General features: G+C 38.5%; 2 protein-coding genes across 4 annotated transcripts in view; both read left to right on the plus strand.

Moving 5' to 3' along the window:
* LOC145496482 (protein pigeon-like) overlaps positions 1-1,484 on the plus strand; it is a 26,463-nt gene extending 24,979 nt beyond the window's left edge. For all 3 annotated transcript variants that reach the window (XM_081476162.1, XM_081476163.1, XM_081476164.1), the window contains one exon: positions 1-1,484. This exon is cut by the window's left edge. The gene's annotated coding sequence lies outside the window, so the exon portion shown is untranslated.
* Positions 1,485-3,384: 1,900 nt separating this feature from the next.
* On the plus strand, positions 3,385-6,430 carry LOC145497451 (uncharacterized). The gene is made up of 3 exons (XM_081477255.1): positions 3,385-3,471; positions 3,755-3,973; positions 4,711-6,430. The coding sequence occupies exons 1-3, from the start codon at positions 3,385-3,387 to the stop codon at positions 5,794-5,796; spliced, it is 1,392 nt and encodes a 463-aa protein (XP_081333381.1). The 3' UTR covers positions 5,797-6,430.
* Positions 6,431-12,907: the final 6,477 nt, after the last annotated feature.

A 12,907-nucleotide genomic window follows, 5' to 3' on the forward strand; every position in this document is an offset into this window, starting at 1 on the left:
TAAAACCAAATGAAAATACGAAAAATTAGCCGCCGTCGTTCGCGTTATCCAAAATACAGAACTTAGTCATTTCACGTTGTTGTTGTGCAGAAGACGGCAAAGAAATGTACAAAGATTTAAAAAGCGCGTGCACAGCCATTGTTCTTCTCATTAAACCTTTTGTTTGGCGGCGTTCTCGTTGCCGTTGTCGTCGTTGTTTTCTCAAGCTCTTTAAAGTGTCAAATGTACGTGGTCAAGTGATTATTGACATGTGTTGTAATCCTTGGAAGAAAATAGTCGGTACGCTTCTAAAGCATTGGACACAGAGAACCTGTATTGAGAGAGTTCAGTGTCGCTCTGATTGAGTTAAATAAGAAAAACAAAGAAGATAAACAGAAGAGACTAAACTAAACAATGTTCATAATCTTCTCTTGGCGGGAATCAGGAAATCCTAGGTTTCCTTTAAAATACAGGAAAACAACTAGCCTGCGTGAATTTGCATCTCTAACTGAATACTGTTGCCTGGCAACTCGAAAGTAAATGAAACAAAATAAAATTCAATTTCCTTTGCAGCAAAGTTATCATCTCGTTACCCTCGGTCTTAGTCCGCGCTCCGTGAAAAATAGTATATTTGCAATCTGCTGGACGTAAATGGGCTGAATTGTTTAGAAGTTGTATAACATTAAAAGAGTTTAAATTTATCTGTATTGTATTTTTCTTCACTGTAATTTCTTGAAAAGCTTGTTTAGACAGGTAATAAATTTTATCGTCTTTTATAGTACAGAATATTTAGATTATTGTCCAGGCGGTATATAAAAGTGAGATAAAGGCGATTTTTTAGAGTAGTGAATATTTTGTAATAAAACTTGAATTGTCCACTGCTTTGTTTGTTTTTCTTTGTTGCGGAGACTCCAGTTGTATTTGTGTATTTATATTTTTTGAATTAAAGATCTAAATCCGGCAATGAAAAAAAAAAAAAATAAATATCATAGGTACCGGTATGTTATCTCCCACATATCAACCAGCCGAGACTGTAATTATTAAGTATTAAACCTTTTCTTCACCACTGAAGAGAAAAAAGTCTTTGTTATCTCCACGCTATATTTAGACAAGCTTGCTTATCTTATGAAATGTTTTTGAACCCAAATTTCATTTAATTATGAAGACAGTGGCTTGTTTTGAGAGAGATTTCTCTCTGAAAAAATAGGCTTAAGGAATCGCTTCAATAACCTTGTAAGAATTTTTTTAAGTGTGTTCGTGTATAAGCCGTAATTATTTTGACCATAGAGCTTTATGTCGTGTTTCTTTTTTTTTTTATAAAAATTTCAGACGAGGGTTGGTAAAACTGATATATCTTTGGAAAAGCAGAAGAAAGTAACTTTCAGTCTAATAAACATATCACTTGTGCATTTGTGAAGCCATTTTTACTTCACAAGAAATTGTTTGCTTAGTTTTACTTCCTTGGAGATTTTCTCTCTCCAATCACAAAACAATTTTCACCTCATCCCAGCGAGAAATTTCATTAACGCTCAAGACAAAAGTGTCTGATAAGCTAGTTTACCGTTGGTGTTCCTCGCAAACAAAACGTAATTGATAAAAGGTGAACCTCAAGAAACCGCAATTAGCGCCCGCGTGCGGATGCGACTGGCCGGTAGAAAGAAAAATATTTGTAAATTATCTCCCTCGTCAGGATCGAAAATAAAACTTGGGTAGCTTGGTGATATGGTCATAACACTTTGCAAACTCGATCGCGGTGAGATTCAAACGACTTCAGTGCACAGCGATAATGTTTTTGTTGGATAAGTCTCAAACAACTGTAAGTATCTTTTCAGTGTTTTTTTTAAAATAAACTTTATGTTATTATAGAAGGATTGTAGCCGCATATTTCAAATTTTGAAGAAGACCGGTAAACATGAGTTTTAAGCAACTGCGTAGCTCTTGAACGTTGCTAGGAAGCGATTTGATTCAAATTTGCCCTCGAGCAGATGTCTCGGCAATTCTTTCAGAGATTTAATGACAATACAGAGAATTGGAACGATACTTGTTTCATTCGTTCATTTACAAGTGGAACTAATGATAATTTTTTTAGTGACCAGAGCCGGTACTCGCCATTAAAGAGAGACATAAAAAGCCTAATAAACCATCACGAAGTACCGGCTTAGTTTAATACCTTACGCACTCAGTTTAGTTCTTAATCAAAAGCTTGGTCGTGGGGTCCTGTTGAAAGGCATTCATGATGCTTTTGGGAGTATCAAAACGACTCGCTGTAAAGCACTTGACTCTAGGGCCAAGACTGTAGCTAGTAACAGGAAAACCGAGGCACTTGCCTCAGTCATTTTTTTTTTTTTTTTTCGTTTTTGTTTTTTGTATAGTATAGTTTTCATAAATACCCTAAATAACTAGCAAGAGAATTTAACTCATGGACATTGCCTCAGAACGTCAGAATTTTTTCATGGACATTGCCTCAATCGTACTTTTCATGGACATTGCCTCGGTCATAGAGATTATTGTCCATGCATTTCTACCTACATTGACCCAAGGTCCAAGACTGAAAACGAAAGACAAAGAACGTTTGAAGGAGCTTGCATCACGGACAGCGCATCTTTAAAAGATCAGCATTTTTTTTTCATCATGTTTGTCTTCCGTAAATCATCTAATCTTCTTCATGTTCTCAACCCAGTTGTCAACCATCCATATTTGCTGGCTGTTTTCATTAGTACTAGGGACGCTCGCATAATTAGTCTGGACCAACCTGGGCAAGGTATTCAAGAGTTTTTTATTTTATAGTATGTCTGGTTATGCGTCTCGGACGGGCACAAAACAGATTTGACGTCAACGCCGACTCGCTACTTAGTGATCCTTGAACGAGGAACAGAGAAGAGCTCGACTGAGACATATCATTAGCCTTTTAAATACGGGCATCAGCAGAATCAACCCAATGGTTATGGTTGTTAGTATAAAGTGAGGTAGAAGATGGGTAATTGGTGAAGGCAAAACTATCTGCTTTTGTACATCTTGAACGATAAACTGAGGCCTCAGTGAGCGTGCGTGATAGTTCGTCCTGTTTTTACACTAGACATAAAACAGCAGTCGTATGATCCGTCTGGACGAACTATCCTCCTCTGGTAGCTTCTAGTATAATAAGGGTTACGGTTTATCCGTTCTATTATCCTTGCTTGCTAGCTTTGATGGGCTCTGTTATTTTGCGAGCGCCGGTTGCATAGATCATACCATTGATGTCTTCGGGTTTTCAAGCATTACGACTGAGCTCACAGTATGTTGAGTTATTGTGGCCAGGTACAAAGTTACTTTTTAATTGCAGGAAACCTGAAAATAATAGTTTACTAAAATAGAAAAACACTAAAGCAATAATAATAAATCATAAAGGAACAAGGATGGTCAAGGATGGAGAAGACTGACAAGGATTTCAATCACGAACTTGAAAAATTAGGAAACTTCTCAGTGATGTACGGGAGGCGCGATGGCCTCATGGTTAGTGCGCTCGTTTCCCGATCAAGCGGTCCGGGTTCGAGCCCTGGCCAGGGACATTGTGTTGTGTTCTTGAGCAAGATACTTTACTCTCACAGTGCCTCTCTCCACCCACGTGTATAAATGGGTACCGGCGAACTTAATGCTGGGGGTAACCCTGCGATGGACTAGCATCCCATTTCATGATGTACAAACAGTGACGTGGCTCCTTTAAGTTTCATGTTAAAAATCAGACATTTTTCGAATGTTTCCTCTCTTTTATGACTAAAATTCGATGAATTTTTAGTTAGAGGATCTGAAGGAAGTATCACAAGCTGCACAGGAGGCTAAACTGGATAGAGAACTTCTGCGTTTTGAAGAGGAACTGGAATTGTTTTTAGCTGATAAAGATCTCTTTTTGGAAGATCTTTATCGACGGTTAAAACACATAACCTACCTCTGGAGATCTTGGAGATGCCAAAGATTGCGTGACGTGTCTGTAACGCAGCTCGTGTCCGCCAAACAGGTAACACAGGCCAACTTCAAGGTTCTTTAAAGTTGACTGTCAGGTCTTAGAATCAAATAAAAATTTTATTGCTAAGTTTCAATCAATCAATCAATCAGTCGGTCAGTCAGTCGATCAATTGATCAATCAATCAACTTTCATTGCGCACTATTTACAGGATTAATTTATATCAGTATTATAAAATAAATATGAGATGAGAAATATATGTTGCATATGGCTATGGCAAGAATAAAAAAAAATACTTGCGTGATAACAAGAGTAGCCATTGACTTCTGGCCTGGTTACCACCAAGTTTAGGTAAATGCGTAGGACGAAAATACATTACGCAGGGATACATTACTGAAAGTACATTACTGAAAATACATTACTGAAATACAAGTGACTATTAATTAACTACATTTTAAGTATTTAGGAGGTGCTACTTATACATACTGCTTCTTAAAGGAATTACATCGTAAGTTGTTTAGGCTTCGAGGAACTGATTCCCAAACTTTGATGCACAAAATTGGAATGCCGACTGTCCATATGTAGTCGATGTTTTTGGCCTATGGAAGTTTTGATTTGATGCATACCTGGTGTTGCGGTGATGGATTTCTGACACTGGTGTAAGAACACCAGAGAAAACAGCTAGAATACTCTTTTTAGTGAGAAAAGAAAAGAGGCACGATAATGAGCTAGATAATGCATTCACATATCTGTGTGTATTAAATGAAGCACTCATTTATCTCCCCTTGTAGATTGAAGACCTCTTATATTGGGAACAAAACCTCCCTGGAAAAAAGAAGACAGCAACAATAGCAGAAAACACCAAAGAGAAACAAGTAGATATGTTGATCAGATTTCTTCAAGCTTGTCAAGAGTCCAAGCAACTCTATGAACAATTCTTTTTCTCGATTTACAAACCTCTTCATCAATCCTTCGACGATGAAAAGGCCGCTCCCATTGCCGACGCACTGGGGCGAGTTCTCGACAAGTGGAGTTCACTCCTCGAACCAGGCCCCATCAAACATAGAATGCTAAGTGCAGAAAGCTCCGAGGCAGTCCATAACATGAATCTGTCTAGCAGACCACGTGACACAAAGTTCAACCTCGTTCTCAGGCTAGTCCCAGACTTCGCTGTGAAAGGTTACGAAGCTCTTTTTCTTGCAAGGCAATGGAGAGATATCCTGGGTTCCTCTGGTTACAGCAGAGAACTGAAATTCATTTACGGTAAGAGACATTTGGCCTGGAGGCGTTCCCCAAGACAAATACTTGGCAAAGAACCAGCCAAGTTTGCTGCCATTCCTTGTGACGTACATCAGAACCTGGAAAGAAGTCACCTGACCGATGGATCACGTGACAATGTCACTGACACCAGCGAAAATTGTAATTACGCGGTTGAAAGGACCGCAAGAGCCAGTGAAAGTGGCATAACGTCGAGTTTATTTATTCAAAACTCTAGCCAGCAAGGAATCGATCATTTAAAGAAAGAGTTGAAACGAGAGCAAATCAGTGTGCAAAAGATTAGAACAGAGATCCTTCAGGGACAAATTGCGTCGCGGTACACAGCAGAAAGACCGATGGTAAGGCTAATGCTAGACCGGCTTGACGCCGCAAAGAGAAAGTGTCGGCGCTTAAGAAATGAAATTTCAAAACAAGGCATCCAGTCTAGTTGTGACAGACTACATTCAAGGGGTTCATTTCAAACAAGTGCGAACTCGTTTGCCTCTGAGCAGATTCAATCAGTTACCAGACCTCTACTGAATTCGCGCCATCACGTGCAAACACGTGAACAGAGAGCGATTTGCGAAGATCATTTGCGCCTGTGTAAACTGTGCTCCTAAAATGTAATGAAACCACAAAGTTTATGTTCTTGGGCATAAATATGGTTTGGACCCGACTCAGACTCATGTTAGCTCGAGCCACTAGGCAGGCCTGACGGCGGAGCCAGGGTGGGTGGCTGGGGGGTGCCCAAGAACATAAACTGTATTACTATTATTATCACTTTGGAGGGCTTGGAGAAATAAAAACTGAAAAAAAATGACAACAAAACAGTCAGAACAATTACAAGAGCGTTTACGAGTTGACTGCCTTTTAATTTTCCCTCAAGAAAGAAAGAAATAACAAAATCTTGTCATTTGCGTTTTACAAAAGGCATGAAAAGAAAGTTCGATATTGCGTCCTGGTAATCTTGTAAGTGTTGAAATTTCCACGGGCTCGCCAAATTCTCCATTTTAGCACGCAAAATGCGCCAGAGTGCCCGACCAAATGATGATAATATGTCATTATCATAGTCTTATTACGGAGCTCATAAATGCCGAAAAATTAAGCGAGCATGGTGCAGGTATTTCCTGGTTCATAATCCACTAATTAGTCTTTTCATCTACTGCGCCTTTCAATAACATGCTGACTCTAAAATTCAAAGCTCAACCGACAAATGCGTTTTTCGCTACCGTCAATCAAATGTTCGGCAACTCCTCCCAGCTTCTGACTACTGCCGAGCCCGCGGTGAGCAAATCGTTGAGCACAGCTCAGACAACGAAACAGTGCTCGGCAGTGGTCGGAAGCTAGGAGGAGACACCGAACATTTGATTGACGGTGGCGAAAAACGCATTTGTCGGTTGAGCTTTGAATTTTAGAGTCCGCATGTTATTGAAAGGCGCAGTAAAAGTAATGCTCGTAGAGGTTACTACTAATCTCGAACATTTAAAATGGTCCATGTTTTTATTTGTGTCTCGGTCAATTGCAGTATGCACTTGATCAGTTGTTCACGATGTCTTAATCAGAGTCTTCTTACTCGAACAAAATTTCTCCTGGATTAAGTAAACTCTTAAAATGTCATCCGAAACTCCAAACGAATCTAGGCGGGGCTGAATTTTAGTTGGCAAAGGTGGCTAATCTTAATTATCACATCGTGAATGTTAAATAACCTCGTGTGATACCGGCGGACAACAGTATTTACGTCGCGCCTGTAAGTGCCTGTCAGGCGTCACCTGTATTCTCGCGCTCCGCCGCAAAACAGAGATTAACAGACCAAAAGACGTAGTATGGTCACGTTCTTGAAACGTAAAATAAATAAACGCCCTCAGAACTGCGTCAAAAGACTTAAAGGTAAATAAAACGTCGAGGTAAATAAAACAAACATGTCTGAAAGCACTGATGAGGGAATGTGAGAAAATGTAGAAGCACAGGCGCTTTGCAGTGCGAGAACAAAGTAATACGAAAATTTACTGCTGTTTTCGACTTATACGCCTTTTGACTCGACAGGGATTTAACGGAAGTCAGAACTTATGTAAATACTTGTTTCTCCCTTGGAATCTTATAGACTTAAATAAGCCGCACTAAGCGGCTGCCTTACAAGAGATTTAGTCAGTAACCTACTGAGTCTTGAACTGTGTTATTTCACACACACAGGTCCACAGGTACCCCATTCTTATGCTGGAGCCGCGTCTGAAAACTTGAAAGACGTAGTAAACTGAGTAGTATCAACGTATTCTAGAAACTAGAATTCGAACTTTTGAGCATTATCTTGCTGGGTCTTGCTTAGTTTATCACATGCTTCACTGTAAAGTATTCTGTTTAAAAAATTTTACCTCCACTCCCACACAAACGCTGATATCACGAGCTTGGAGTGTCTGTGGTGGGGCAATTCAAAGCAAACTTCAGTTGAACGGTAAAAATGCAAGTCGAGAATTAAGAAGATTATCAATCTTACAAAGTAAATCTAAACTTCTAATCTTTTAATTGCTTTAATCTTTGTCCATGTAAACGTATCTAAATTAACACTTCTTAGTACTATAGTCACTAATGAAGAGCGCAAATGTGCAAGAAGGATTAATCTTTCAACCAAAAATTTGACTTGGAAACTAGTTGATTTATCTTTGCAATGACTTAAAAGTTCGTAGCGATAGACATGCTCAAGTTGTACTCTTGATCTCGGATAAGCCAGCACTGTTTGGAGCAGACAACAACAACAAAATCATTTCTTCAATATGTTGTTAAAGCTAAATCGATGTGAGTAAGTGTGGGTGGCGCGTAGGACATTTCATGAAGGATAGACAATATTAATTCCGGTTTCCATTTAATGCACCTTTTGGTCAAATAACTAATGATTATTATCTACTAAACCAAATACATTAAAGGCTGTTCTTTTCAGCATCTTTTTCGATCGGCTTAGTCAGATTTGTTCTGCTTTGTGTCTGCAAATACGGTTGTTTGTTTCTACTAATTTGGCAATGTTCCGAGCTGAGCCGGCAAGTGCTTTTTAATTCCGTTTTCTTTTACATGTACAACTGACGCATAATTTTACAAAAACTGTAATATTGTTTGTTTCGTAGAGATCGTGTTTTCGTGATCGGTACAAAATGTTTGTCGCCGTATTTTCGGAACGGTTGGTAAGTACAACTGAGGTAATACTCGTTTAGTACCGACAATAAGCTTATTACAGTTCCCAAGATTAAAAGACAGTAATCGAGAATTAACATAAGGCTTTTTGCCCCGCTAAATCACGCAAAGTCGAAACTTATCGATTGAAATAAGCTGATACAGGAAGTTGCTGATTGGTGCAATCTCTGGTTTCTTCATGCCTGAGGATTTTGTTCTTAAACGTGTGCTTAAAATCATCACTTGACAGTGTTCAGCTTAATCCTAAGAAAAAGTCTCTAAGCCCCACCTAGGCTGAAATCTCCTTATTTTCGCAACTTACGCCCATTTTCGATTTAAGAAATGTTTATGTCTGTATACGTGTTCATAAAACTCTGCTTCTTGGTCAAATAACGTGAATACTTTTGGCTATAAGTATTCCAGTGGAAACTTTCCCGTTCAAGGTTGTTCCGCAGGGGATTCTGTCAGTTGATCAGGTAGGCGAACAAAGTCAGATTCAATGTTCCAATAGCTAGGTTTACACAGGTTCACATGCTGTCAACACAAGTGCGCCAGCAGGCAGCAGCTAGGCAAACGATTTTTCAGAGAATGTTGACGACAGGCTGATTAAGTGCATTCATTCTTAACCTATCCCGCCCAGTCCTTAACAATTTTGTATTTTGTGACAAGTCATCTAATTCAATCAACGCTTTCTTGATAGTTTTTGTAATCGAATATTAATTAGCTATACGAATGTACTGCTGGAGTCATTTGAGAGAAAAACGTGACACTAACTGACCATAGCACTGCCCTTGAGTGTAAAACCAGCCGAGCAATAAACACGCAAGCAAAACAGTTTTCATGTTCTACACAAATATAGCTTTGAACATCAAATGAAACACTGCTGGTTTTATATAGTGCAGTAGACTCTATGCCCTTGAAGAGATAATCTCTTGATTATATTATCGTAGCGTACGGAGATTGCAGCTAAACCAAATGGAAACCTAGTACAATTGATTACAGGACTGGAGCAGATGTGAATTTCTGAATTCCAAGTGGCGCAAAGTACTTCATAAGAGGCAACATTTTTTGCAGCTTATCACGAAATGATAAAAATCGTGCAAAGGGTTCATTAGTGCAAAGAAGGTTCTAGACTCATGATTGCAAGTGGGTTACCGCAAAGAGGTTTTCATCACTCAAAATTTTAACTTCCCCAAGCGAATTTTAATTACCCTACTCATGATTTGACGCATTTCTTAATTACTTTCCCATCCGTCTTGTTTGCCCTTTTAATTTGTGCAGCTAAAATAAGGAAATATAAGAAGACATCGTTACATATTTGTATCACGCCCACGTTCGTGAACATCATACTGTATTCGTTTTACTTTCAATCTCCAGTAAATCTTAAATAAACTACATTCTAATGTTAAATGTTTTTTTCCATCTGAGTTGTCTACGTTTTCTGTGTTTTCAAAAGAAATTACTCCACTGTGCGACTATCTTAAAATGCGGTTAGTGTTGTTATTTCAACAATTTAGTTCTGTCAGCGGATTACAACCTTGAACTGTTGTTACCATCTGCTGCGTGCAGAAACTTGTTCATTTTCTATTCTGCAGCTGAGTTACAGAACTTTCTTCTTACAAAGTGATTCACCATACTAGTCAGGGAAATGGAAAAGCAACAACAAAGCTCTTACCAACTGCATCGCCTCGCATTGTAAGCTCTGGCTGAGAATTTTGATTGTTTCCTTAAGTTGCTGTGAATGGAGGGTCACTTGATATCAAATTTAGTTCAAAACTGCGAGAAATTTGAGAAATGTTACCTGGTTTTATTCAGGAATTCAAAGCCTTGTGAATGCAGAAAGGTACATTTTAAATAAACCTTTCGCTGTAAAAAAAGAAGGGATCACTTCTCACTGTCAAAAAATTTTCCATAATGAGCCGCCTGAATTTAATTTCCATCATCCAATGGACTGCTGTCATTTAGCGAACGCAATACACGATATTAAACAACACCTTTATCGGGTTTCATGTTATTTGGGTTTGTCTTGAGTCTCTTGAAATCACGAAACGAAAATACCATTGACTGAATATCGAGCCCGCGGTTTATTGTTCAGTGACGATCAGCGTGATAGCCAAGCAAAACGAATCATTATCGAGTGTGGAACCTTCAGGCCAATTCTCATAAACGAATCTACAAATGACATTTCTTTTTAACTCTTTCTGGTTCAAAACTTTTAAGAGTAAATTGCAATCTGTAAAACACATTCTCAAACTAATTAATAATTCGTCAAGTCTAAAGAAAGGAAATCATGGCCGTGATGGTGTTTGGATATCTGATCTTAATTAGCTCACAGATTTTTTACGATTTTATTTCTCTGTTTTCTCCTGAGCTTTATTTTCGATTGAGAAGATATATCAAACACTCAAGATAGTGTTCGACCATATTTCCAAACATCTCGACGTTTGTCAAAAATACTCCGCTGCGCGTCGTATTTCCAACTCTCTTCTCGGTGTTTGGAAATGTGGTCAATTACGGTCTTCCGTGTTTGATATGTGTTACATACATACATACATACATACATACATACATACATACATACATACATACATACATACATACATACATACATACATACATACATACGTTTATTTGTTACTCAATTGACACTTCACGTTCAGGCTCGAGCAAGTGATTTAATGTGTTTTTAGTTAAATACAGCGTTTCATTATCAAACGTGATTTTAGAGCCAGAACTTACAATCGGAGACGAGTTTTTCTTGGGAAGTATTTCTTGTGGTTTACAGTTAATTCTTCTCACTGCATTCCGTTACGCGGGTATCTTAAATCTCATAGTCGTATTGTCCATTGTACTTGGTTTTCGTGAGAAAATCAATTGGCAACTCACGAGAACTCTTATTTAGAGATTATTGTTATTTGTCAAGCTGAATAACAAACAGAGTTTGTTTTGACACTTTCATTGATATTTAGAAAACAATTTACCCCCCTCATCAATCGGGACACAGAGGAAATATATGTTTCACTTTGAACCAACCGATCTCGGTCGGCTTCCGCACGTTAATTTGCTTGATGAACTGCAAGGAATGAGTGATGTTTCAGTAATTATGAGCTAATTTGGCGGCAATGTTGACGCCAGCACCTTTTAAACTCATTTGTTATTACCTGGGCAAACCAGAAAACTATTCGATCTGTTATTGATTTTATTAGGAGTGTTGAATGATTAAAACTAAACAAGACAGTGTTTTGCCCAAACTTTTCTTAAGGAATGCTTCGCAATTGCATTCTAGCTAGTCCTATGTATCAAAGATTAAAAGGTCAATTCTCCCTCCTCATGCCACAAAATTCTTTTAGTGTAATTTCTGAGAATTAAGAGGTTTATCAAAGCAATATTGAAACCTGTCAAGCATCTATAGGTGACCTACTGGTGATGTTGCAAGACATGAAAAGTTTAATTTTCATCAGAACGTGAAACTCTGATACAGTGTAGTTAATCCCCACGATTAAAATTCTTGTCTGAGTATACAGGCGTAAACCAACTGCGAACTTTGAACGCTTGTTTAATAATGATCAAAATGTATATCCTCTTTACAGTATTCATACATCGCCAAGCGGACAGGGAATATTGTCTTAGTTATTTACCAGGTCAGTAACAAGACGTGCTACCATGCTAGGGACCATGCAGCTAGCGCTGAAAGCTAGTTGAGAGGTTTAGTTACTGATTTGAAGGAAAATTCAGTGTGTATCATCTTTGTTCAGTCCATACGCATCTTTTCTATGTTGATCGTCAACTTTTCTGTTGAAACAAGTTTAGTATTAGATAATGCGTCACTCTATTAGCTTCTATCATTCCAGTCTATCTCAGTTTACTCCAGGCTCAATGGTAACGCCAAATTTTGCATCTACAGAAAACACTTTTATGTGACCCATTCTCTACGAGTTTCCGGGCCTAACATAAGTCACGGTCATACGCTTTCTGATTTGTGCGTAAATTTCCAATCAACTTATTCAGCCCCTTACACTGAGAAGTATTTTTCTTTTTAAATCCAGTTTTAATTAAGACCAAGATTTTTTGACCGTGAAGACCAAGTTGTGCGTTACAGTGAATCGAATTCGCACAAAAATCGCGTGGCATCATCAAATACGATGAGAATTTTCAACTTCAACAGACTTGTCTCACGATAAAGCTTAAAGCTGGAAGCTGACTTTGAAATAATACAGTGCAGTGACTCGGCTGTTATTAACACCGTTGTATTCTGTGAAGGAAATAAGTTGATAGAAAGCCACCGTTCAATATGACGGGTATGGGCTGATATGGGCCTTTATCTAGGGACGAGGTGGAAAGGCTTATTCAATTGGGGGTGGATATTTTCGGTAAAAGGGGGCTTGTTCTGGAATGTTTACGGTATTTTGAAATTCCTGATGGAAATAGTTTTAATAGTTGAAAGCCTCTTAGCTTAACAGTGGATTTTTGTTAAGTAACATGATAATGGAAAGCGATGGATTACCCATTTCAAACGGCGCGCTTAAACTCTAGCTTCTCTGTTACCACACCTATCGGCTTCGGAACACGTTC

This window comes from Orbicella franksi, chromosome 9 (assembly GCF_964199315.1).
Source record: "Orbicella franksi chromosome 9, jaOrbFran1.1, whole genome shotgun sequence".
Taxonomy (NCBI): domain Eukaryota; kingdom Metazoa; phylum Cnidaria; class Anthozoa; order Scleractinia; family Merulinidae; genus Orbicella; species Orbicella franksi.